This window comes from Triturus cristatus, chromosome 7 (assembly GCF_964204655.1).
Source record: "Triturus cristatus chromosome 7, aTriCri1.1, whole genome shotgun sequence".
Taxonomy (NCBI): Eukaryota; Metazoa; Chordata; class Amphibia; order Caudata; family Salamandridae; genus Triturus; species Triturus cristatus.
Genome location: NC_140590.1, coordinates 723,166,451 through 723,193,179, shown reverse-complemented (window position 1 = coordinate 723,193,179; position 26,729 = coordinate 723,166,451). Strand labels below are relative to the sequence as shown.

At 47.5% G+C, this 26,729-nt stretch overlaps 1 protein-coding gene across 2 annotated transcripts in view; it reads left to right on the top strand.

Annotated features, from left to right (window-relative positions):
• The window catches only part of RNF213 (ring finger protein 213), a 2,329,248-nt gene that overhangs the window by 1,250,004 nt on the left and 1,052,515 nt on the right, over positions 1–26,729 (top strand). For both annotated transcript variants that reach the window (XM_085617427.1, XM_085617426.1), the window contains exon 23: positions 2,968–3,132. In XM_085617427.1, coding sequence (XP_085473553.1) covers positions 2,968–3,132 — 165 coding nt within the window. The remainder of the gene's footprint in view (positions 1–2,967; positions 3,133–26,729) is intronic.

Sequence of the window (26,729 nt, the reverse complement as noted above, 5' to 3'; positions counted from 1 at the left end):
TCCACTGTTATCTTACTTAGATACATTCACATGGACGTCTTTTCTGTTTCTTACAAACTCCATCATTTCTCATCATGGCAAAAAATCTGAGGATGGAGTCAATGCCCATGCACACTATCGTCCAAGGGAGGAGTCGCCTATCTCGTGACTACAAAAGACTTCTTCCAAGACAAAAACAAGGTGCAAGCATCCGAGCCCAACACCAGATGGCGATCTATGCACAAGTATGAATCTCTGCAGCTCTACATGCCAAGAACAGATGCATACTGGTAAGTAGCATTTTCCTTTCCCATGCATTCCCAAAGGGGAAGGGGTTTGCAAATGCTTTACCGCCTACTTGAAGTAGGTGGTAAATTACGACTGTTTTGCGACCCCCAACAGTCGTACATAGGGCTCAGACTCGCTAGTAGGAAGGGACACCCTTGAAACACCCCTTCCTAATAGCGAGCCGCAAATTGTGACTCGCTAATTAGGGTTTGTACATTGCCCTTATGTATTTTTGCATGCGCAAATGGGTCGCAAACCTGTTTGCTCATGCAAAAATACTTCGTACATCTGGCTCTTAGTGTATTGGTCTGGGGTGGGGGTGCTTGCCAGCGCCACCAGACTGCTTTGAAGGGCACATTTGGTGCCCTCCTTGCATACTCTAGTTGGAACCAGTTCTGGGAGCACCCACTCTGGCGTGAAACTGGACAAAGGTCATTGGAGTTTCCTCCCCTTTCTAGCCTCTTCTCTGGGAGGGAGCCCTGAATTGTCCTAACCCCTTTCTTAGGGTATAAATGGGCTTATCTGTGGGTAGTCCTCAAATTCGTCGTGGGACAAAACTCAAACCTGAAACCACATCTCTCTTTGACCGTCTGGAGACTTGGACTTTGCTGGACTTCACCTGGAACCGATACTGCACCAAGGAAGACTCCTGCTGCTCCGGGTCTCGCTGTTCTGCAAGTCTTCTTCGTCATCTGTGTCTGTGCTTCTTCCAGGATCTTCAACGGACCTGTGGGCATCAAGTACACCCGAAGTAATCTCCATTGGATTGAAGGAGTCACTCCCCTGCATCTGCAGGCACCGCAACGAAGCTGAGCGGTCTGCTGCTTTTGACGTCCCACGGACTTCAAAAGGCTCAGCAACACAGATGGTGGTTCTACAGCTCCCTCAAGGCCTGACCTGCCCTCTCAGCAAGTTTGAGGCCAGTATCCTTCGTTAGAACTGCTGGGATGGAACCCCTGTGCAACACATTGACTTCCTGTTGTCATGGTTGGCTCTGCACTCCAGAGATATTCGAGCTACAAGAAGCCCCAGCATTTCTTCCTGCCAAGATCAGCATCTTCACTGCATCCTCTGCACTGTATGCCTTCTTCTTTGGTGAGCTGCGAGAGGTCATCTTGCAACTCCTGTGCCTTTGGCTTGTGGGTCCTCTTGCGAGTCTTCTCTTGCTTCTTGGGGCTCCCCTGCTTGCTCGAGGCCTGCTCTGACTCTCCTGCACTTGGTGAGTCCCTTGGACCTTGCTGGTCCCTATGTTGCTCCTTCATCGTTTTCCTTGTCTGTTGCTGCTCCGAGGCTTGTTGGTGCTCCTGCCGGACACCGACCCCCTGATTCTCGACTTCCTATGTGGGACAGCTCGTGAACCGCTCCTGGTCTTCCACAGCATCACCTGGTCTTCACATCTGAAGCGATAAGGTCTCTGTCATCGGTGGGCATTGCTCTTCTGTGCCTCCTATTCACCTCTGAGTGGCAGAGAGACTGTCCTTCTGCTTGCAGGGTCTTCTCTTCAAGAATCCACTCTGGGATTCCACCGGACTCTTGAACAATCTTCACCAGCGGCATCTTTTCTGAAGTCCTCAAATGTGAGCTATGGCGATTTCCAACATCACTTCGCACTTATGCACCCGACTTCCCTGGTGTAGCTATCCTGGTTCCTGGGGTATCCACAGGTGGGGTAACTCCAACCTTCTGTCTTCCAAGGGGTTTCTTCAGGGTCCACTGGAATGGGTCCTTCTTCTTAAAAACTGCAACAGCGACTTTCCTTTTGACTTCTATTGAGTAAGCGGCTGTGTTTCCACTCTGCACACAGCCTCCGTGTGGTTCCTGGTTACTTACTTTGGATGTTTCCTACAGTCCCCAGCTCCTCTGAGTCTCCTGGTCCCAGTCCCGACTTCGATCGCAGTTCGCATTCCACTTCCTTAGTATATGGTTTGGGCTCCCCCTGGAGACTACTGTGTATTGTGCTTACTTACCTGTTTGCAATTGAAGTATTATGTTTATTTGTGTTGATATGTCAGGGTAGGAGATATACCAATGTGTTAGTGTCGTATAATAAATAGACATATTTTTATAACTACACTGTGTGGTTCTTTTTCATTTACCCTAGACTACATAATTAGATTTTGTAAAACAAGCTGCTTAACATTCCCTCTGGACTAAGCCTGAAGGCTGCTCTCCACAGCTACCACTTAGAGATCTTTCTAAGTTTGTCTAAGACCACTAAAATCACCATAAAGGTTGTCTGGATTATTGCAAGTTGCTTCGCTTAAATAAGTGTGCACCATATACTAAGCATGCCTCCTACACAGACCATCACTCGTCTTCCTACACCAAATCCATTCTGTAGAGTTCTGTGTAGTAGTCTCTGTCTTACTATGGTAAGATATTTATATTTGAAAGACTCTGTGATTTGTGATTCACATATGTGAGTTGAATGATTTACATTTTGTTCTAGTCATGTTTGCCTGTGTGTTTTTAAATGAATAATGATTTTAACTTTATGTGTTTACAGTATGAGACTAGATTTTGAACTGAGTGATGAATTGTTTTCAATTAATTACCTGATGTTTGAATTACTTCTTAGTCTGGAAACTGATGAAATGTTGTTTGATTTTATGTTATGTACTTTTGTGATTTTTATATGAAACCCAATAGAGTTCTTTGCTGACTGACTGACTTTACTCATGGTGTATTTGTACCCACCAGGTTTCCCCGGACACTGTGCTGCGACTCACTCTCCCTGAAATTCATGGAGACTTTGAGGAAAAGCGAGACTACTCTCTGGAGGAGTTAAAGGAGCTAATGAATAAGTTGATGCTGATGTCTGGGAAAGGAAACCAGCGCAATGAGGAAGTGGAGATGTTCTCTGTGGTAAGTTACACTTCCACAAAACAAGTGTTTAGGCCCTCTTTTGGAGCGACAGTGTGTTTTCTTTAATTGTTGAAAAGTAAATGCATGCTGTCACAGTGCAGAGATTGGCACCATTCTACCACCTTTCATACCACCACCATGCTTGTGTGTACTTTACAGGCTAGTTTATCTCAACAAAAAGACCCACCCAAGGAAGATTGCAATTGATGATGTTTGATCATGGGTCAAGTGTGTTTCCTACATTGGTGGGAAGCACATCGTGTTTCTTAAACACCCCTCACACACCAAAAGGGCCCTTGGTGTCATGCTTCATCATAGGGGTCTTCGTATCCCTCTACGGAACGCGCCGTGCTACTACCATTGAATGCACAGGAGCACTGATGTTATCTCCATGTGTGGTGTGAGAGGTAGGGTCAGGAGTGAGTGATGAGTGAATGTTAAAAAATACCTAGCATCATAGGGGTAAATTTTTTTAATCCACCTTGGTGCCTGTATTATTAAAAAGGTGTGAGGTGGAGGTGTGTTGTATTAATGTACAGGACCTCCTGCGTGTGTCAACATGTTGCGAAGCGTGCTGCTTCTTCTTTGGGACGGCTACACAGATCCCTACCCTACTCACATGAATGGTGTGACAATGTAGGAAACATACTTTACCCATGATCAAACATCATCAATTGCAAACTTTCTTGGGTGGATCTTTTTGTTAATCAATAATTGTAAGGGGAGGCTGAATCCACCCCAGGTGTTCGTGTAGGACACCAACTCTCCACTCCCTCCTTTGTTTTTTTCAGAAGTTTATCTAAACTCCTGGTGTTTGATCAGGGGAGAGGGGTCTAATGTATAGCATGTAGTGAGTGAAGTTCATATATGGAAAACAATGAAGGAATAAGAAGCGAAAATCATAATGCACTTGATCTGATAGTGAAAAAAAGATTTTGTTTAACTCAGCAAAATGCAGCGTTTGAAATTAAGTGCTTCTTGCACTACCGCTGGTCTGTCACCTGTAAGTGATAGGTGTGCACTGGTTTAGGCCATCAAGCTTGTGCAGCAGCAAACATTCTATTTCCCAGAGTGCTTCAGCAGCTGAAGGTGCATGCCTGACTTCTTCAGGTGCTGGGGATATGCTTAAGCAATGATAAAGACAGAAAAGTTCATGCACCAGTGAATAGGAGGAACAACACGCAAATGCAGCTATACCTATCATATGTTAGATGTGAGCTTATACATTTTAAAATATCCACAAATTAGCAAAACGTGGGAAAATCCATAAAATGGAAAAAAAGGTGGGGCAATGTTGTGGTTTATTTATACTTATCAAATATTGTCTGTCTAAGTCCTCATCGTTTTGCAATTGTTTTCTGCTAATTAAAACAAACTTTTTGCATAGATTGTCTGTGCAGAGTTAACCTTTCCCTAAAATTCAAGCCTCAAAAATGAGTACAGTATTATGTTCACCAATAGGAATTAAAAGAATGTAGCCTGGATATTTAAAAGGAATTTATAAACTGCATCAATATGAAAACCATATTCTTTGTCGATGTTTTTTTTATGGAATATGTTTCCTAATAGGGTCCATGTCTTGCAAGATGCCTCATATGATGGATGATTAGTGCCAGGAATTCCCATCTTGTTTATATCCCTGATTTGCTACAGCACGTCTTAGCTGATGGATCATCATACATTCCAGAAATGTTTATTTCCTCGCATTCTTCTCGGCATACTTACATCTGCCTATGTAGTCCTGTGCCACTCCTAAGTCGTGTTGCTGCTAGAGTGGCTGCAATATGAGACCAATGCAACTGGAACATGAAAGTTCATCTTGATGCTCATCTCCATCGCATGATCATCGGGCATGAGCAGGCTGATGCACAGTATTATCGTGCCCAGATCTGGCCTCACTAGGCCTTTTCTCAGAGCTCCCAATGATCTTAGAGGCAGTATGGAGAGACTGGATCCTAGGTGATTTTACTAGTAACAGTCTCCTAAGAGGTGGTAATCCTGGCCCTTCCTTTTTTTCAGACTGCAAAGTGAGATACTTAGGTCTGTATTGTTTAGATGGCCTTTTGTCTCCCCGACATTGGTCTGGTCAATTGCTGCCTTTACAAGGTTGCAGATCCCTCTTGCTGCAAGCTGTCCTGAGCACTCTGGCGCAATCATATTTCGTTCCACTCCTACCTTTGATGGTCTGGGTTTCTTGTGCTCGTGCTATGGAGCAAAGACCCAGAGCTGTATTCTCCAGAACACCATGGTGAATCTCATTGTCTCCCATGATGCTACTGTGCAACAACGTATAATTCTGCAGGTCTGAAACCTTCCATTGTTGAACCTCCAGAGCTGCATCTGCACTTAATGTACTGTCCACAGCGTTTAGTGCATTTATTGTAAAACATGAATCCTAAATCTGAGAACTTGGTCTTTTCCTAGCCTCAAAATGCCATCACCAGACATTCTAATAATGGTCTGTCCAAGATAAGTCCCAACAGGGTCAAGCCTTTTCCCACTATTCCTACATTCTGAAAGAGACCCCGGCCCTCCTAGATGATGGTTATTCAGAGGATGGTAAGAGGTTTAGCAATCCTCCTCAGACTGGTGATTATAATATCACTGTTTTACTTGGACCTGATCACATCTTTCTGAATAATTGTCCTTTCAAATGACACACAGTCCTTAAAACCCTGATGATAACTACATCTATGTTACATTATCTTATTTATAATTTTACGTCAGTGGCCAAATTCTGGAGTGACGTTTCTGGCGAGATGGTCGGTTTGAACTGGACCATACCATACTAACCAATATTTAGCTTAATGAGTCTTCCTTTCCTGCTTGGACATACCTCCTGATTATGTCATCATCTGTAAACTCTGAACTTATTTCTCGAATAATTCATGGTCTGAATGTGGAACATAAGTCCATTCCTATTACATGAATCACTGAACATAGTGTATCATCTGCCGGGTGATAATTCCTGTTCGAGGCATATGAGCTGCAGATCACACACTTAGCATAGATCGCCATCTGGTGTTGGGCCCGGATGTTTGCACTTGTTTTGTCCTGTGTCAGGCACCTCCTTCCTAGATCCTCGGAGTGGTGTTGATGCTCTATGGGGGCCCACCTCCCGATAACACCAAGTCCGGAATGTAATACTCACAGACTGTTGGAGTTATCAAGCGGGGGAAGGAAAGGGTAGGTACAGCAGGGAAAGAGACCTGCAAATGACACAGGAGAAAAACAATATCAGTAGGTGTTTCACAACCTCCCTGCCCTGATTCAAAACAGATGCGTGTGTAACTTTAACACTAGAACTATGTGCCTCCCCCTACCTGTAAAGGAAAATAACCAGAACCATGAACACCAGAAAAGAGTAGGGCGTTTGTATTCATCTGCCTGGCACTAGGGAGGACAAAGAAGAACAAATACGTTGAGTGATACCCTGTTCCCCAAACCCTCAATGGATCGTCCACTTCACAGAAACTCATGTAACACGTACCACAGAAACATGCTGGTATGGCTTTAGGTGAATATTGTGGGCTTAGCCCTATGCTCTCTCTCTCTTCTGGATAAGGAAAGAAAAGGAACAAACACAGGACAATCAACTTGCTGAGTATCCTGAAGGGTGGCAGTGCATTCACAGTTTATAGGTTTAAGTAAGTAGCCCCCAATATTGATACTCCTCAATGCCCTGTGGCTCAAGAACATGCACTCTTAATCGTTGGGTTCCTCTACAACCCCCGCAATGCCAATGTAGCTGCCTGAGTGTCAGGGAAGGGGTTCACCAATCAGGCGTCCTGTCCCACGACTCAGGCAATGAGGTGCTGTTAACGACTTGTCTGTCCGGGCGCGGCCAAAGCTGCCTGCTTGCTGCCGATAGACAAGACGTAGGATTGTAGCACAAAAGTTCATCAAAATGCCCATAAATAATGTTGTCACATCAAAACAAACGACTGTTGCGTACTGGTCTCTTTCCCCATACACAACAACCTGTAGCGAAGTCCCCTGTAGAGGGTGCTTAATGTCCCCTCTGCACGAGCCCAGCTCTGGGCTCTTCCAACAGAGGAGGAGCGCCGATCAAGGAAGCGGAGCCCCACCTCTCGTGGTTTCAAGACCTCAAGAAATAGCGGTACCTGGAACGTGCTCTTACAGCACTCTTACCGTCTGAGCCTGCAGTCATCTGGTGACGGCTGGAAACCGCAAACAACCTGAATCATCGGCAGCGCCCTCTTCCCGGGCCACTGCCTTTACGTGAATTTTAGCGTTGTCCCGCGGTCACGTGGGGCGTGACTCGCCGAGGATGCCGGGAGCTGTAGTTTTTTAGCTGTTTACTTCCTGGTTCGCGCTAGCGGTACAGCCAGCGCGTAACCGGGAAGAGTTCCTGACATCCTGGAAAGTCTTTGGAAGTCACGAGATAGGTGACTCCTCCTTTGGATAATAGTGCGCATGGGCATCGGCTCCATCCTCAAATTGTTTTTTTCCGCCATCGGGCTCGGATGTGTTTCTCGTGCTCCACTTCGGAACCGTTACCGATTCCATTTTCGACGCGCAATCCTTCACCCTTTCTACGGTATTGTCTCGATCGTGAACGCTAATCGTCGCGCATCTCTCCAAGTCGAAGTCTTCGATTCCAGTTATGGACGAAGGCCTTCGGGCCTACCTGGGCCTTAGCATCTGGTTCATGGAAAGGACGCCATTCAAGAAGTGTCCTCAATGTGGGTCGAAGTTTCCCCACACCGATCTGCATGAGGTGTGTAACCTCTGCTTGTCAGCGGAGCACAATGCCAGAGACTGTCCAGCTTGTGCCTCTTTCCGCTCCAAGAAGACCATTCGGGATCGGCGAGCTCGGAGGACCATGGCTCGCTCGTCGACAATTATCCCCGACTACATCTTCCAAGCGGGCGTCGATGTACCGGAGCTGGTCGAAGAAGGCCTTGTCAGCGCCTCCAAAGCTGATGACTCCAACGTCGAAGAACTCACTCCGGCACAGAGGGTCGTAAGTAAAGATGTCGACCCCAACCCCCTCCATACAAAAAAGGCTTTGGTCACACCTTCACCTTTGGGCCCAGGTGCACACCGACACACCGCTTCCCACGCCTCGTCCTCGGGCCCGGCAAAGAAGCCTACCAAGCCTTCAGGCGACTGGGGCTCGAGTCAGCCTGCCACCGGTGCCGAAACTGAATCTTCGGCACCGAAAAAGAAACCGCCCTCCTCCTCCGTGTTGACCGCTGCTTCCACCTCTAAGCCCTCGACACCGAAAACAACGAGCACCGACTCGCCTGCACCGGAAAAACACTCTGAGCCGACCAAGAAGCCACTTCCCAAGAGTTCGAACTCACACTCTTCGGAGCCGAAAAAATCATCGGAACCGAAAAAGCATACAGGGACTGCAAAACAACACGGGTCCAAACCCAAAGACACTCCGGTGCCGAAAAAGCCCCCGGAACCGAAACAGTCTGCTCCGAAAAACCAAACATCATCAGAAGAGCTTTTTCGACCAGATCCTGCACAAAAAACTCTTGTTAAAGACACTAAAACTGGTCAATTGACACTAAGTTCCAGGAAAAGACCACTGGACAAGCTTGCACCTGCTCCACCACCTAAGAAGAGGGACATTGCTACATCCCCTCTTAGAGTCCCTTCTCCACCTCCTCCTCGCCACCACCTCGTTCTCCTACACCATCTCCTACACCAGTAGACGATGATGACACCTCTGATGACACGGGTGGGTGCGGACGATGTGCCACTAGGGGATCCCAGTGCACCTGGTTCCCCTGACACTCCCTGGGATGACTATAATACACCTGATGTCCCTAATCTCCCGCAAGATGACATCTACCCCTCTAGGCCTTACCCACCAGAGGACACCATGGGCTTCAATCAGCTTGTACACCAAGCTGCCCAGTACCATGGGGTCGACCTACACACAGACCCTGTGGAGGAAAATTTCTTGTTGGATACTTTCGACACCACCCAAAGGTCCACATCTACTTTACCCATGCTCAAAGGAGTTATTAAGAATGCTCCTGATGTATTTAAAGATCCTGTTAGGGCTTGAGTCATCAACCCTCGCATAGAGAAAATATACAAAGCTGCCCCTACAGACCCAGCTTACATTAAGGGCCCTGTTCCATTAGACTCCATGGTGGTATCCAATGCCAGGAAGAGGGCTAACTCTCAGACATCAGGTGACGCAGCCCCACCCGACAAAGAGTCTAAACTCTTGGATGTCTCCGGCAAGAGAACAGCCTCACAAGCGGCTAACATATGGCTCATCGCCAACACTCAGGCCCTTCTAGCCAGATACGATAGGGCACGTTATGACTAGTTAGAGTCCCTATTACAACACCTCCCGGACAAATACAAAAACAAAGCCAACGACCTCATACAGGAGGGTAAACTAATTACCAATACCTCCATCCGTTGCGCTCTCGATGTGGCAGATACAGCCTCCAGAGCTGTAAATACAAGTGTCCTTTTGCGTAGGTACGCTTGGCTGCGCATTTCAGGCTTTAAGCCTGAGGTACAAAGTTCGATCCTAAACCAACCATTCGACCAAGAGCACCTCTTTGGCCCTAATGTAGACTCATCCCTGGAGAAAATGAAAAAGGACACGGTCACAGCCTAGTCAATGGGAGCCTTGCAATCTTCCCTCCGCTTCCCCTGGACCATTCCACTCCTGTCGGGGGAAGACTACAACAGTTGCTTCCTGTCTGGACCAACATCATCACAGACAGGTGGGTGCGACAAATAGTTCAATCGGGTTACTGTCTCGAACTTACCTCTACCCCCCCAAACATACCACCCAAACAGCATCCAATGTCACAAGAACATCTATCACTGCTAAAGCAGGAGGTAATCTCCCTCCTAAAATGCAATAGAACTGCTTTCCTTGTGCCAACAAAACACAGGAGTTTACTCCCTGTATTTTCTCATACCAAAGAAGGACGGCTCTCTGAGACCTATTTTAGACCTCAGACCCCTAAACCTATACATAGACTCCGACCATTTCCACATGGTCACACTTCAGCAGGTCCTTCCCCTTCTTTCACAAGGCGACTTCCTTGCTACCCTAGACCTCAAGGACACCTACTTCCATATTCCCATTCACGCAGCTCACAGGAAGTAACTCAGGTTTGTAGTGGACGGGCAGCACTATCAATTCAATGTACTCCCGTTCTGAGTCACAACAGCACCAAGGGTATTCACCAAGTGCCTAGCGGTAGTAGCAGCCCACTTAAGAAGACAACACATTCATGTCTTCCCATATCTCGACGACTGGCTCATAAAAGCTAGCTCATACAACCAGTGTGTACATCACACTCACATGACTATCCAACTACTCCACAACCTGGGGTTCACAGTAATCCACACCAAGTCTCATCTGCACCTGTCCCACACACAACAATACCTTGGTGCCACGATAGACACCTCAAGAGCGCTAGCCTATCCCACTCCAGCCAGGATAGCAAGCATGCAGGCTCTCCTCCCCAAATGTCAACCTCAACACTCCTTTCCAGCTCGAGTGTTCATGCAACTCATAGGGATGATGGCCTCTTGCATATTTATAGTGCCACACGCAAGACTCCAGATGCGTCCGCTACAAGAGCAATGGAACCAGGCTCAAGGTCAGCTAACAGATCTGATGTTGGTAGACGGTCGCACTCATCGCTCTCTGCAGTGGTGGAATACCAAGAACCTTTCCAAAGGGTGACTGGTTCCTAGAACCAGCTCCTCAAATTGTCATGACAGCGGACGCATCGCTCTCCGGCTGGGGAGCTCACCTATTACATCACACCATGCAGGGCAGGTGGACACCTCAACACAAGTTACTCCACATCAACCACCTGGAGTTACTAGCCATATTCCTAGCCTTAAAAGCATTCCAAAAGCTATCGGGCAAATCTGTCTTAGTCCGCACAGACAACAAGACAGCCATGTACTACATACAGAAACAAGGCGGGACACACTCTCTGCAGCTTTCTTTTAGCACAGAGCATATGGAGATGGGCTATACCTAGCCCAACATGTCCCGGGAGTCCAAAACACCATAGCCGATCTGTTAAGTCGTCAAACACAACAGATCCACGAGTGGGAACTTCATCCGCAAGTTCTTCAGCCATTCTTTCAAATGTGGGGGCAACCACAGGTAGACCTCTTCGCCACCCACGAAAAGGCCAAATGCCCAAGCTTCACCGCCAGATATCCACACCCATTGTCCAAAGGCAATGCGATATGGATGAATTGGTCAGGCAGATTTGCGTACGCTTTTCCGCCTCTCCCGCTCATTCCACTGGTGGTGCGCAAACTACAGCAACACTCGCTGACTCTTTTTAAAAAAAATTATTTATTTATTTATTTTTAGCAGAGTTTTATATAGCGCAAACTTGACCCGATTCCAATCAGGTATCAGAGCGCTTTACATAGCACCAGTTACGTTACATGAGGACACACATTCCTTTTTTTTTTCTTTTTGTTAGGCACGGGGAGATTAAGTGATTTGCCCAGAATCACAGGAGGTTTTGCGTCGTTACCGAGACTCGAACCCAGTTCCCCCATGTCCGAGGTCGAGCGCCCTAACCGTTTGCTCCAACTTGGGCCAGACAACCATGGTACACCACATTACTGGAACTGTACGTAGCTCCGCACCAAAAATTACACCTCTCACCACGCCTCTTAACCCAGAACCGTGGAGAGATCAGACACCCGGACCCAGCTCAGCTCAACCTTGCGATATGGCTCCTGAGGTCTTAGAGTTTGGTTACCTTAATCTTCCCCCTGACTGTATGAACGTCATTAGAGAAGCTAAACGTCCCACCACTAGAGCCTGCTACGCAGCCAAGTGGAAGCGATTTGTGATATATTGTCATAACAACACCATGAATCCCCTAGACGTGTCTATCCAACACATCATAGGGTACCTACTACACCTCCAAAGGTGCAACTTCGCCTATACGTCTATTAGACTGCACCCTGCTGCTATAGCAGCATACCTACTAAATAGACAACACTTATCACTTTTCAGCGTACCTGCCATCAAAGTCTTTATGGAAGGCTTTAAAAGGATAATTCCTCTCAGAGTTCCACCCTCACCTGTGTGGAATTTAAACATCATTCTCACAAGACTAATGGGCCCTCCTTTTGAACCTCTACATAAATGTGAGCTACAATTCTTAACATGGAAAGTTGCTTTCCTAGTGGCCATTACTTCTCTTCGAAGATTTAGTGAGCTACAAGCACTATCTATCCAGGAATCTCTCCTGCAAATCCATCATAATAAGGTTGTTCTACGAACTAATCCTAAATCCCTTCCAAAAGTCATTTCTCCCTTCCACCTCAATCAGTCTGTGGAATTGCCCGTATTTCTCTCGCAACCCCAGACAGTAGTAGAAAGAGCTCTTCATACTTTAGATGTTAAGAGCATTGCTTTATTACACCGCAAGAACACAACCCTTTCGTAAGACCAAACTACTTTTTGTGTCTTTCTCACCACCACACAAAGGCAACCCCATATCAAAGTCTGGGATAGCTAGATGGATCGTTAAATGCATACAAATAGGCTACCACAAAGCAACACATACTTTATCTTTCCCTCCTAAAGCCCACTCTACACAAAAGATATGAGCTTCTTTGGCATTCCCTTAGATGACATCTGCAGAGCAGCTACATGGTCTACACTGCACACATTCACAAAACACTATTGTGTGCATGTGCAAACAAAACAACAAGCTAGTGTGGGCCAGGTGGTCCTCAAAACACTATTTCAAACTACTGCAGCAGATACTGGTGGTCGCCGCTAAGCATGGGTACTGCTATGCAATCTATGCTAAGTGTGTGATCTGCAGCTCATATGCCTCGAATGGGAAATGCTACTTACTAGTATGCATCTGTTCTTGGCATGTAGAGCTGCAGATCCACACACGCCCACCCGCCTCCCCGGTTACCTTTATCTTTTCCAGTACTATCTTATTTAGATACAGCATACATGGGCATTTTTCCTGTTTCTTACAAAGCTCCATCATTTCCCTGTTGGCGAAAAACAATCTGAGGATGGAGCCGATGCCCATGCTCACTATTATCCAAAGGAGGAGTCACTTATCACGTGACTTCCGAAGACTTTCCAGGACAAAACAAGTGCTAACACCAGATTGTGATCTATGCTAAGTGTGTGGATCTGCAGCTCTACATGCCAAGAATGATGCACACTGGTAAGTAGCATTTCCCTTATTGAACAATGTATGGGTCGTAGCCCCTCCTAATTGATTCACTCCAACAATAAGGGATTTGTTGGTTATTTTAATGTATTATTTGATGCTCAAGGATGTTTTTCAAGTGCCCATGCATCAAAAAGGTTTTGATGCTTGAAAGAATAAGTTTAACACAGTAAACCAAGGTCAACAATCAACTAACATGAGCTAGGTTTTCACGGTTCTACAAACAGTAGGCAGGGATGAGATGGTGTGTAGCCTCAAGGGGAGAATATTCCAGAGTGATGAAGTGAGTACAGAGAAGCCAAGTCCATCTAGCCATTATTCCTTAAATTTCTAGGGTGGTGAGCAAAAAAGCAGAATATCTGAGGTGCCTGCCGGGGATAAAAGAACGGATAAATTTCTGGATTAAGACTGGGGCACTTCCTTGAATGGTTTGGAGAATGGTACTCCTGATGTTAAAAAGGTACACTATCCTCATTCTGGAGCTTTGAAGAGCTGTAACCAAAGGTTTTCCCTGACTGAAATGGCAAAAATATGTCAACAGACATGCAGCTTTGTACCACCTGAAGCTGATGTAGCTACTGCTTGAAAAGGACCAAGTATCTTCAATGGCCAGACACCTGTCATTATGACTGAGGAAGGGAAGATCGACTGAGGTGAAAAGAGCAGCTACAGGCATCACAAGAGATTTGGGAAGTAAGAGTGAAGTCTGTCTGCAGAGTAAACTGCATCAAAAGAAACAAAATTGGGCCTTGAAGGAGCTTTGCGGCCGAAAGGAGGATGGTCAAAGGTTAATTAACAAGATACCTCTATTTTTGTCCAATAAGAGGACAAACCAAGCAAGTCTGAATTGGTCCAGTACCACTTATTGTGAGAGAAAGTGATTTAGGAAATGTCTATGGGTGTGGATTAAATACATTCTAGAGAATGGAGAACATGGAGGGAGTATCCGATCTAAATTGAGTAGGGCATGAGCAAAAGCATAAGCCTACAGAAAGGAATAGTAAACGGGTGTAGTTGAAAGAAGACTTAGGAAGTAAAGTGAGAAGGAGGCATGCAAGTTTAAATAGCATGACTGGTACGTTTGTTCTTATGGAAGAAAAATACATTAACATAGTTACTGACTTTTTTGTGGGCTTGGCAGTCGTTTGAGGGGCAAGTGGATCAGTAAAGTGTTTAATGACTCCCAAAGCATATTTGAGGTATGATTTGTTTGAGAGATTTTGATAGAATTACTCGCAAGTGTCTTTGAAAAGTTTGCAAAGGGAACGTTTTAAGGATCCTCTCATCTCTATTTATTGATACTTCACAAAGCACACAAGCCACAAGTTGTCCTCCCTGAGTCTTATAGTGGAGGGAGAGGTATTTGGAGACAAATAGAATGTTCCTTCAACTGTCTTGCCATAAAGGTGAAAACATAGATTGAGAGTGAGCAGCGTAGTTTCCATAAAATGTTTCCAATGATGGAAACACCTATTGTAGTGAGGTGTAAACACTTGTAGGCCGGTAGTAGACATCTGACATGCAGATAAGTGCAAAGCTACATGATTAAAAATCTTGCCTGTGACCAGGTATTATTCTTGGCTAAAGTCTGTGGAGTTAAACCTATCAAGAGTATAAAAGCTGTATCTTCAGGCATCAACTGAACTCTAGGAAGTCTTTTTCCTTTCCTTTTATGCTGTTTATTACTATTGCCCTGAATACAGTGATTGGCAGTCTATCTTTTACCATAATAGAGGCACAAACTTGGCCATTCTTTTGTTGTGGAATTATGAAGCATATTTTATGTCGCATACAAGCAAGACAAATTCTGGACATGGTTTAAAAACGTACACATGAGAAATTAAGTCTTCAGACAGCAAAGATGACACTATTTGTTGACTGAGTATTAAATAACATGTAAACCAAATAACCTCTCAGGCAATGAACCCCAAGGTTATTGGGCCCAGTATAACAAACCTCAATGAAGCTCCTAAAAGCTGAGAAAGGATTACATGCAAATATTTCCAAAGGAAGAATCACTATAGGCCCAACAAAGGTAAATTAAGAACATTTTACACTTTGCACCCCAATTACATTTTTGTTCCACCATATAATGTAGAAATTACTAGTGGAAGTGGAAGATATCCGTTCCACTACATGGATCTAAAACTTCCTGAAAAATAAGAATTGTTTTACATTCTAAGCTACTCATGAAGCAAGGCATCATTGGCAAAACTGAAGGCCCAGTTCCGCTTATGTGATGCTTTAACAGACTGACTGAACAGAGTGAGTTTCTTGCCCATCCAAAGAGGCAACCCTTTACTGTGATGTGGCTTCGAAATCCAAGTGCAGCAAAACTCATGGCAAGTTCCTAAGCCCCAAAAAATTTTCAGCAGCAAAGCTCCAGTAGAAAACCAAGTAGAGAGTAAGTATTGCATAACTTTACAGGCCCAAAGAAAGGAAGTCATTTCCACGCACGAAGAACCATTTCGTACTCAAGTGATGCAAGTCAACCACTGTTCCTTTAAGGTTTCCGACTTTGGGTGGTTAAATATTTATTCTTTTTTTTTTTATAACTGTTATTATTTTATTTTGAACCTACAGCCAGAGTCTCAACAGGTGAGTCATATATATACAGCATATATTACATTGTTACAGCAACTTGTAAATTTCAAGCATGCAGAGAATACTTTTAGGGATTTCAATCTCCGGTGTTCCTTCCCCTTCTCACTCGACTTATTAAAAAAGATCCACTTAGGTTGCTCCCCCTTAGGTAGCGAGGTTGTCTATTTTTGACTCATGGTTCCTGTGTGTTGGTATGTATAATTTCCAGTCCACTTTCCTACATCTCTGAATTATAATGTTCGAGGCATATGAACTGTAGATTACACACTTTTGCATAGATCGCCATCTGGTGTTGGGCCCGGATGTTTGCAGTTTGTTTTTCTTCTTGGAAAGTCTTTGGAAGTCACGAGGTCGGTGACTCCTCCCTTGGATCGTATTGCGCATGGGCTTCGGCTCCATCCTCAGATTGTTTTTTTCCGCCATCGGGCTCGGCTGTAATACTTCGCACTCCGGTTCCGAACATTTCCAGTTCGACGATCGAAGCGGAATCCTTGCTTATCGCGGTATTGTTCAGATCCAGATCTAGTCAATCACCTTCTCTTCGACACATCTTCGATTCCAGTCGTCTACGGCGGCCTTCGGGCCTACCCAAGCTCCGGTCCCGGCTGATGGACAGAACTCCATTCAAGAAGTGCCCTCGATGTGGGTCCAAATTCCCCCACACCGATCTTCATGAGGTGTGCAACCTCTGCCTCTCCCCGGAACACGAGGCTCGACACTGTCCGGCCTGCAAGTCTTTCAGACCGAAAAAGACTATTCGAGATCGAAGGGCCAGACGAAACATGGCGCACTCCTCCACCTCCGTTCCAGTCGACATCTTCGGGGACGACGTCGAAGATTCGGGACAGTAGCACACCGAAGAGGACCTCGTCAGCGCTTCCGAAGCCGACGACTCAGATGTGGAGGACATCACCCCGGCGCAGAGGGTCGTGAGTACTATACCCCCTCCCGCACCCGCGCCGACACCCAAAAAGGCTTCGGTCACGCCTTCGCCGCCGGGCCTAGGCAAGACCAGAGACACTACTTCAAACACCCCACCTTCGGGCCCGGTGAAGAAGCCAAATAAGCCTTCCGGCGGCTCGGGCTCGAGCCAGCCCTCCAGCGGTGCCGAGAAACACACTTCGGCACCGAAAAAGAGACCGGCCTCTACCTCGACACCGAGCTCCGCCCCAAAGTCCTCGGTGTCGAAACCCAGCCTTTTGGTACCGACCAAACCGCATAGGGCCCTCGGCACCGACACTTCTACGCCGAAGCCCACCTCGGCGCCGACCAAGAAATCGGAGGTTCCCAAGCCCAGTGCTAAGCACGGCACGGACAAGCCTAAAAAGTCATCAACCCCGAAACCTTCGGCGCCGACGGAACAAACCTTGTCACAGGAACTGTTTACACCGGATCCATTGCAAAAGACTCTTACCAAGGATCCAAAAACTGGATATTTGGCACTCTCTTCTAAAAAGAGACATTTGGACAAACCGGCTCCGCCTCCACCTCCAAAGAGGAAGGACTCTGCTACCTCCCCTTTCAGAATGCCTTCTCCACCTCCTCCACCCTCTCCACCTCCACCGCCTTCTCCACCCCCACCTCATCGCTCCCCGACCCCGTCTCCAGACGATGATGATCAGGGGGACCCATATTACGATCCAGGTTATGTGCCCCAAGACCCCACCCCTACAGGATCCCCAGACCCATGGGACAACTACAATAATCCAGACATTCCAGACGTCCCACAACATGACCTTTACCCTTCCAGGCCATCTCCACCGGAAGACTCATTAGGTTTCCACCACCTACTTCAGAGGGCGGCACATTATCACGGGGTAGAGCTACACACTGACCCAGTAGAAGAGGATTTCCTCCTCGACACCTTTGATACCGCACATAGGTCTACCTCCATACTACCTATGCTCAAGGGGGTGATAAAACATGCACCAGAGGTTTTTAAGGACCCAGTCAGGGCTAGGGTCATTAACCCACGCATAGAAAAAAAGTACAAAGCTGCCACCCACAGATCCTGCCTATAACAAAGGGCCAGTGCCACTAGATTCCCTAGTGGTTTCCACTGCACGGAAGAGGTCAAACTCCTAGGCGTCAGGCGAAGCACCACACCTGACAAAGAGTCAAAGCTACTGGACGCGTCAGGAAAGCGCACTGCGTCACAGGCAGCCAATATATGGCGTATCGCCAACACTCAAGCGCTATTGGCCAGATACGATAGAGCGCATTATGATGAATTAGAAACCATAATGCACCACCTCCCAGAAAGATACAAAAATAGGGCCAATGAATTAATTCAAGAGGGTTAGACTATAACTAACACCTTCATACGCTGTGCCTTAGACGCAGCAGACACAGCCTCCAGGGCCATTAACACTAGCGTCCTCCTCCGTCGCCATGCTTGGCTGAGGGTATCACGTTTCAAACCTGAGGTACAGGCCTCTATTCTAAATCATCCCTTTGACCAAGAACACCTATTCGGTCCAAAGGTAGATGAGGCCCTCAAGAAAATGAAGAAGGACACGGATACGGCAAAATCTATGGGAGCCCTGCAGTCACACCCTCCTAGGCGCTCCTTTCGCCGCTCTTCCTTTCGGGTTACAGCTAGAGGCTACTCCTCAGATAGCGCGTCCACTTCTTCCAAATCCCCTGCTCAGTCCACCTTCACAAGGGGTTATCAAAGAGGCGGCTATAGAGGCAATAACAATAAAGGCAGAGGCAAAACAAATACAGCCCACTCTGCCATACCGCCTACCCAACGACTTCCCCCCGCTCCCTCCAGACCATCCCACTCCAGTCGGGGGCAGGCTACAAAATTTCCTTCAAGTCTGGGAGACCATCACCTCAGACAAATGGGTGACCCAAATTATTCGCTCAGGGTACTGCCTAGAATTGACATCAACCCCCCCCAAACATTCCACCCAGGCAACGCCCAATGTCACAAGAACATTCCACATTACTAAAGCAGGAGGTAATCTCCCTCCTACAAAAACGGGCAATAGAACAAGTTCCCGCCAGTCAGCAAAATTTAGGGGTCTACTCCCTATATTTTCTAATACCAAAAAGAGACAAGACTCTACGACCTATTCTAGATCTCCGGCCTCTAAACACATACGTACATTCGACCAATTTTCACATGGTAACACTTCAGCAGGTACTTCCGCTCCTCTCCCAGAACGACTTTCTCACCACACTGGACTTGAAAGACGCATACTTTCACATTCCGGTACACCATGCTCACAGAAAGTACCTCAGATTCCTAGTGGACGGGCGACACTACCAGTTCAAGGTGCTCCCATTCGGGGTCACAACAGCACCAAGGGTATTCACCAAGTGCCTAGCGGTAGTGGCGGCACACCTCAGAAGACAGCACATTCACGTCTTCCCATATTTGGACAACTGGCTGATAAAAACCACGTCCTACAACCAATGTGTACACCACACCGCCACACCAATCCAACTACTTCACCAGCTAGGCTTCACAGTGAACCACCAAAAGTCCCAGCTAACACCATCCCACATAAAGCAATACCTCGGTGCCACCATAGACACCTCAACAGCCATAGCCTACCCCAATCTGGCCAGGATTGCAAGCATTCAGGCTTTGCGTCAAAGATTCATACCTCAACACTCTCTTCCAGCAAGAGTGTTTATGCAACTAATAGGGATGATGGCCTCTTGCATTTTCATAGTTCCTCACGCAAGACTCCAGATGCGTCCACTCCAAGAGTGCTTAGCGCGCCAATGGAACCAGGCCCAGGGGCAACTGACAGATCTGGTGTTGGTAGACAGTCGCACCCATCGCTCTCTGCAGTGGTGGAACACCACAAATCTTTCCAGAGGTCGACCGTTCCTGGACCCGGTTCCACAAATAATACTAACAACAGACTCATCGCTCTCTGGCTGGGGAGCTCATCTATTACACCTCACAGTGCAGGGCACATGGACGCCGCAACAAAAGTTACTCCATATCAACCATCTGGAGTTACTGGCAATCTTTCTAGCCCTAAAATCCTTTCAAACACAGATTTTAGGCAAGGCAGTCCTCATTCGCACAGACAACATGACGGCCATGTACTACATTCAAAAACAAGGTGGCACATACTCTCCACAGCTCTCTCAGCTAGCACAGAGCATATGGAGATGGGCAATTCCACACAAAATCTTTCTCCTAGCCCAACATGTCCCAGGAGTCCAAAACACCATGGCAGATCTGCTCAGCAGACAAACGCAGCAGATCCACGAGTGGGAACTTCACCCACAGGTTCTTCACCCGTTCTTTCAGATGTGGGGGCATCCACAGATAGACCTCTTCGCCACCCACGAAAACAAAAAATGCCCAAGCTTCGCCGCCAGATACCCACACCCATTGTCCAAAGGCAATGCGATATGGATGAACTGGCCAGACAAGTTTGCGTACGCCTTTCCACCTCTCCCACTAATTACATTAGTGCTGCGAAAGCTACAACAGCATTCCCTCACACTGATCCTAGTAGCTCCAACGTGGGCCAGACAACCGTGGTACACCACGCTGCTGGAACTCTCGGTAGTACCACACCAAAAGCTACACCTCTCACCATGCCTCCTAACTCAGAACCATGGAGAGATCAGGCACCCGGACCCAGCTCAGCTCAACCTTGCGATCTGGCTCCTGAGATCCTAGAATTCGGATACCTTAACCTTCCCCCTGACTGTATGAACGTCATCGGAGAAGCTAGACGCCCTACCACTAGAGCCTGCCACGCTGCAAAGTGGAAAAGATTTGTTGTTTATTGCCATAACAACACAATCAACCCTCTAGACGTATCTATACAGCACATCATATGCTACTTGCTCCATCTACAAAGGTGTAACCTAGCATATACATCCATTCGGCTACACCTCGCAGCAATTGCCGCTTACCTACAGAACAGACAGCACCTATCACTTTTCAGAGTGCCTGCCATTAAAGCCTTCATGGAAGGCCTCAAATGAATAATTCCCCCCAGAGTACCACCCTCACCTGTGTGGAACTTAAATATAGTTCTCACAAGGCTAATGGGACCGCTCTTCGAACCTTTGCATAAATGCGAACTGCAATTTCTCACATGGAAAACAGCTTTTCTTGTAGCCATCACTTCCCTTAGAAGGGTCAGTGAGATACAAGCACTTACTATACAAGAACCTTTTCTCCAAATGCACCAGAACAAGGTTGTTCTCCGTACCAACCCAAAATTCCTACCTAAAGTCATTTCCCCCTTCCATCTAAACCAATCAGTAGAATTACCGGTATTTTTCTCGCAACCTCAAACTGTTGCAGAAAGGGCTCTACACACGCTAGATGTTAAACGGGCCTTACTTTACTATATCCAGAGAACACAACCTTTCAGAAAGACCAAACAACTGTTTCTCTTTCTCTCCACCACACAAGGGCAACCCCATCTCAAAATCAGGGATAGCTAGGTGGATTGTAAAATGCATCCAGATTTGCTACCACAAAGCAAAACGAACGCTATCTGTTCCCCCTAAAGCCCGCTCTACACGAAAGATAGGGGCTTCTATGGGTTTTCTAGGGAACATCCCATTAGATATCTGCAAAGCATCTACATGGTTAACACCGCACACTTTCACTAAACATTACTGTGTAGATGTGCAAACCAAGCAACAAGCTAGTGTGGGCCAGGCTGTACTAAAAACACTATTTCAAACCACTGCAACAGATACTGGTTGTCGCCGCTAAGGTTGAGAACTGCTATATAGTCTATGCAAAAGTGTGTAATCTGCAGCTCATATGCCTTCGAACGGAATATGCTACTTACCAGTATGCATCTGTTCTTGGCATGTAGAGCTGCAGATCTACACACGCCCACCCGCCTCCCCGGCTACCTGTATCTGTTCCAGTATATCTTATTTAGATACACCACACATGGGTTTCTTCACTGTTATTACTACGCTCCATCTTTCCCTATTAGCGAAAAACAATCTGAGGATGGAGCCGAAGCCCATGCGCAATACGATCCAAGGGAGGAGTCACCGACCTCGTGACTTCCAAAGACTTTCCAAGAGGAAAAACAAACTGCAAACATCCGGGCCCAACACCAGATGGCGATCTATGCAAAAGTGTGTAGATCTGCAGCTCTACATGCCAAGAACAGATGCATACTGGTAAGTAGCATATTCCTTCTTAGTCACGGCCGCCAGATCTTCTTGAATTTTTTGACTTACCCTCTGGCCTTTTAAGTTGTTTGTTCTGCTCACATATATATATCCATGCCTGCCCACCATTCCGCAAGATTGGGGGAAGGCCTTCCCTTCCCCAGTACCTGGCAATGTCACGTTTGGCGACCATGAACCCCAGGTTGCAAAGGAGGAGCTAATATCTAGGAATATCTACTTCCGCAGGATGCCCAGAATAATATGTTCGAGGCATATGAACTGCAGATTACACACTTTTGCATAGATCGCCATCTGGTGTTGGGCCCGGATGTTTGCAGTTTGTTTTTCCTCTTGGAAAGTCTTTGGAAGCCACGAGGTCGATGACTCCTCCTTTGGATCGTATTGCGCATGGGCTTCGGCTCCATCCTCAGATTGTTTTTTTCTGCCATCTGGCTCGGATGTAATCTTCGCGCTCCGGTTCCGAACATTTTCCAATTCGACGATCGAAGCGGAATCCTCACCTCACATCGCGTTATTGTTTCGATCGCGATTTTCTCAATCAACGCACCTTCTCATTGACAAATCTTCGGTTCCAGTCGTCGACGGCGGCCTTCGGGCCTACCCAAGCTCCTGTCCCGGCTGATGGAAAGAACTCCATTCAAGAAGTGCCCTCAATGTGGGTCCAAATTCCCCCACACCGATCTTCATGAGGTATGCAACCTCTGCCTTTCCCCTGAACACGAGGCTCGAGACTGTCCGGCCTGTAAGTCTTTCAGATCGAAAAAGACTATTGGGAACCGAAGAGCCAGAAGAAACATGGCACACTCCTCGACCTCCGTTCCAGTCGATATCTTTGGAGACGACATCGAAGATCCGGGACAGCAGCGCACCGAAGAGGACCTCGTCAGTCCTTCCGAGGCCGACGACTCAGATGTGGAAGACATCACTCCGGCGCAGAGGGTCGTGAGTACTATACCTCCCCCCACACCCGCCAACACCCAAAAAGGCTTCGGTCACGCCTTCGGCTCCGGGCCTAAGCAAGACCAGAGACACTGCTTCACACACCCCACCTTCGGGACCGGTGAAGAAGCCAAGTAAGCCTTCCTGCAGCTCGGGCTCGAGCCAGCCTGCCAGCGGTGCCGAGAAACACACTTCGGGCCCGAAAAAGAAACCGGCCTCTACCTCGACACCGAGCTCCGCACCGAAGCCCTTTGGGTCGAAACCCAGCGCTTCCGTACCGACGCCATCTTCGGTACCGACCAAACCCTATAAGGCCCTCCGCACCGACACTTCCAAGCCGAAGCCCATCTCGGCGCCGACCAAGAAATCGGAGGTTCCCAAGCCCAGTGCTAAGCAAACTGGCACGGACAAGCCTAAAAAGTCATCGGCCCCGAAGACTTCGGCGCCGACGGACCAAACACTGTCACAGGAACTATTTACACCGGATCCCTTACAAAAAACTCTCACCAGGGATCCAAAAACTGGACATCTGGCACTCTCTTCCAAAAAGAGACATTTGGACAAACCGGCTCCGCCTTCACCTCCAAAGAGGAAGGACTCTGCTACCTCTCCTTTCAGAATACCTTCCCCACCTCCTCCACCCACCCCCCTCTGCCTTCTCCACCCCCAACTCATCGCTCTCCGACCCCGTCTCCAGACGATGATGATCAGGGGGACCCATATCGCGATATAGGAGATGTGCCCCAAGACCCCACCCCTACAGGATCCCCAGACCCATGGGACAACTACAATAACCCAGATATCCCGGACGTCCCACAAGATGACCTTCACCCTTCCAGGCCATCTCCACCGGAAGACTCATTAGGGTTCCACCATCTACTTCAAAGGGCGGAACACTATCACGGGGTAGAGTTGCACACTGACCCAGTGGAGGAGGATTTCCTCCTCGACACATTTGATACCACACATAGGTCTACCTCCATACTACCTATGCTTAAGGGGGTGGTAAAGCATGCGCCAGAGGTTTTTAAAGACCCAGTCAGGGCCAGGGTCATTAACCCACGCATAGAAAAATAATACAAAGCTGCCCCCACAGATCCCGCCTATATCAAAGGGCCAGCTCCACTAGATTCCCTAGTGGTTTCCACTGCACGAAAAAGAACAAATTCCCAGGCGTCAGGCGAAGCACCACCACCTGACAAAGAGTCAAAGCTACTGAACGCATCAGGAAAGCGCACTGCGTCACAGGCAGCCAATATATGGCGTATCGCCAACACCCAAGCGCTATTGGCCAGATACGATAGGGCACATTATGATTAATTGGAAAACATAATGCAGCACCTCCCTGAAAAATATAAAACTAGGGCCTATGAATTAATTCAAGAGGGTAAGACAATCACTAACACCTCTATACGCTGTGCCCTAGATGCAGCAGACACAGCCTCCAGGGCCATTAATACTAGCGTCCTCCTCCGTCGCCATTCTTGGCTAAGAATATCAGGATTTAAACCAGAGGTACAAGCCTCCATCCTTAATCATCCCTTTGACCAGGAACACCTATTCGGCCCAAAGGTAGATGAGGCCCTCAAAAAAATGAAGGACACCGATACGGCGAAGTCCATGGGAGCCCTACAGTCACACCCTCCTAGGCGCTCTTTTCGCCGCTCTTCCTTTCGGAGTACATCTAGAGGCTACTCCTCAGATAACGCGTCCACTTCCTACAAATCTCCCACTCAGTCCACCTTCACAAGGGGTTATCAAAGAGGCGGCTATAGGGGCAACAATAATAAAGGCAGAGGCAAAACAAATACCGCCCGCTCTACCACACCGCCTACCCAATGACTTCCCCCCGCTCCCTCCAGACCATCCCACTCCGGTCGGGGGCAGACTTCAAAATGTCCTTCATGTCTGGGAGACCATCACCTCAGACAAATGGGTGACCCAAATTATTCGGTCAGGATACTGCCTGGAATTAACATCTACCCCCCCCAAACATTCCACCCAGGCAACGCCCAATGTCACAAGAACATTCCACACTACTAAAGCAGGAGGTAATCTCCCTCCTACAAAAACAGGCAATTGAACAAGTTCCCGTCAATCAGCAAAATTTAGGGGTCTACTCCCTATATTTTCTAATACCAAAAAGGGGCGAGACTCTACGACCTATTCTAGATCTCCGGCCCCTAAACACATACATGCACTCAGACCATTTTCACACGGTAACGCTTCAACAGGTGCTTTCGCTCCTCTCCCAGAACGACTTCCTCACCACACTGGACTTGAAAGACGCATACTTCCACATTCCAGTACACCATGCTCACAGAAAGTACCTAAGATTTGTAGTGGACGGACAACACTACCAGTTCAAGGTGCTCCCATTCGGAGTCACAACAGCACCACGGGTATTCACCAAGTGCCTAGCGGTAGTGGCGGCACACCTCAGAAGACAGCACATCCACGTCTTCCCACACTTGGACGACTGGCTGATAAAAGCCACTTAATACAACCAATGTGTACACCACACCGCCACAACAATCCAACTACTTCACCAACTAGGCTTCACGGTGAACCACCAAAAGTCCCAGCTAACACCATCCCACATAAAACAATACCTCGGTGCCACCATAGACACCTCAAAAGCAATAGCCTACCCCAATCCGGCCAGGATTGCAAGCATTCAGGCTCTGTGACATAAATTCGTACTTCAACACTCCCTTCCAGCAAGAGTGTTTATGCAACTGATAGGGATTATGGCCTCTTGCATTTTCATAGTGCCTCACGCAAGACTCCAGATGCGTCCACTCCAAGAGTGCTTAGCGCGCCAATGGAACCAGGCCCGGGGGCAACTGACAGATCTGGTGTTGGTAGACGGTCGCACCCATCGCTCTCTGCAGTGGTGGAACACCACAAACCTTTCCAAAGGTCGACCGTTCCTGGGCCCGGTTCCACAAATAATACTAACAGACTCATCGCTCTCCGGCTGGGGAGTTCACCTATTACACCTCACAGTGCAATCTCACAGTGCAGGGCACATGGACGCCTCAACAAAAGTTACTCCATATCAACCATCTGGATTTACTAGCAATCTTTCTAGCCCTAAAATCCTTTCAACCACGGATTTCAGGCAAGGCAGTCCTCATTCGCACAGACAACATGACGGCCATGTATTAAATTCACAAACAAGGCGGCACACACTCTCCACAGCTCTCTCAATTAGCACAGAGCATATGGAGATGGGCAATTCCACACAAAATCTTTCTCCTAGCCCAACATGTCCCAGGAGTCCAAAACACCATGGCAGATCTGCTCAGCAGACAGACGCAACAGATCCACGAGTGGGAACTTCACCCGCAGGTTCTTCACCCGTTCTTTCAAATGTGGGGGCATCCACAGATAGACCTATTCGCCACCCACGAAAACAAAAAATGCCCAAGCTTCGCCGCCCGATACCCACACCCATTGTCCAAAGGAAATGCGATATGGATGAACTGGTCAGGCAAATTTGCGTACGCTTTTCCACCTCTCCCACTAATTTCATTAGTGGTGCGAAAGCTACAACAGCATTCCCTCACACAGATCCTAGTAGCTCCAACATGGGCCAGACAACCGTGGTACACCACGCTGCTGGAACTTTCGGTAGTACCACACCAAAAGCTACACCTCTCACCATGCCTCCTAACCCAGAACCATGGAGAGATC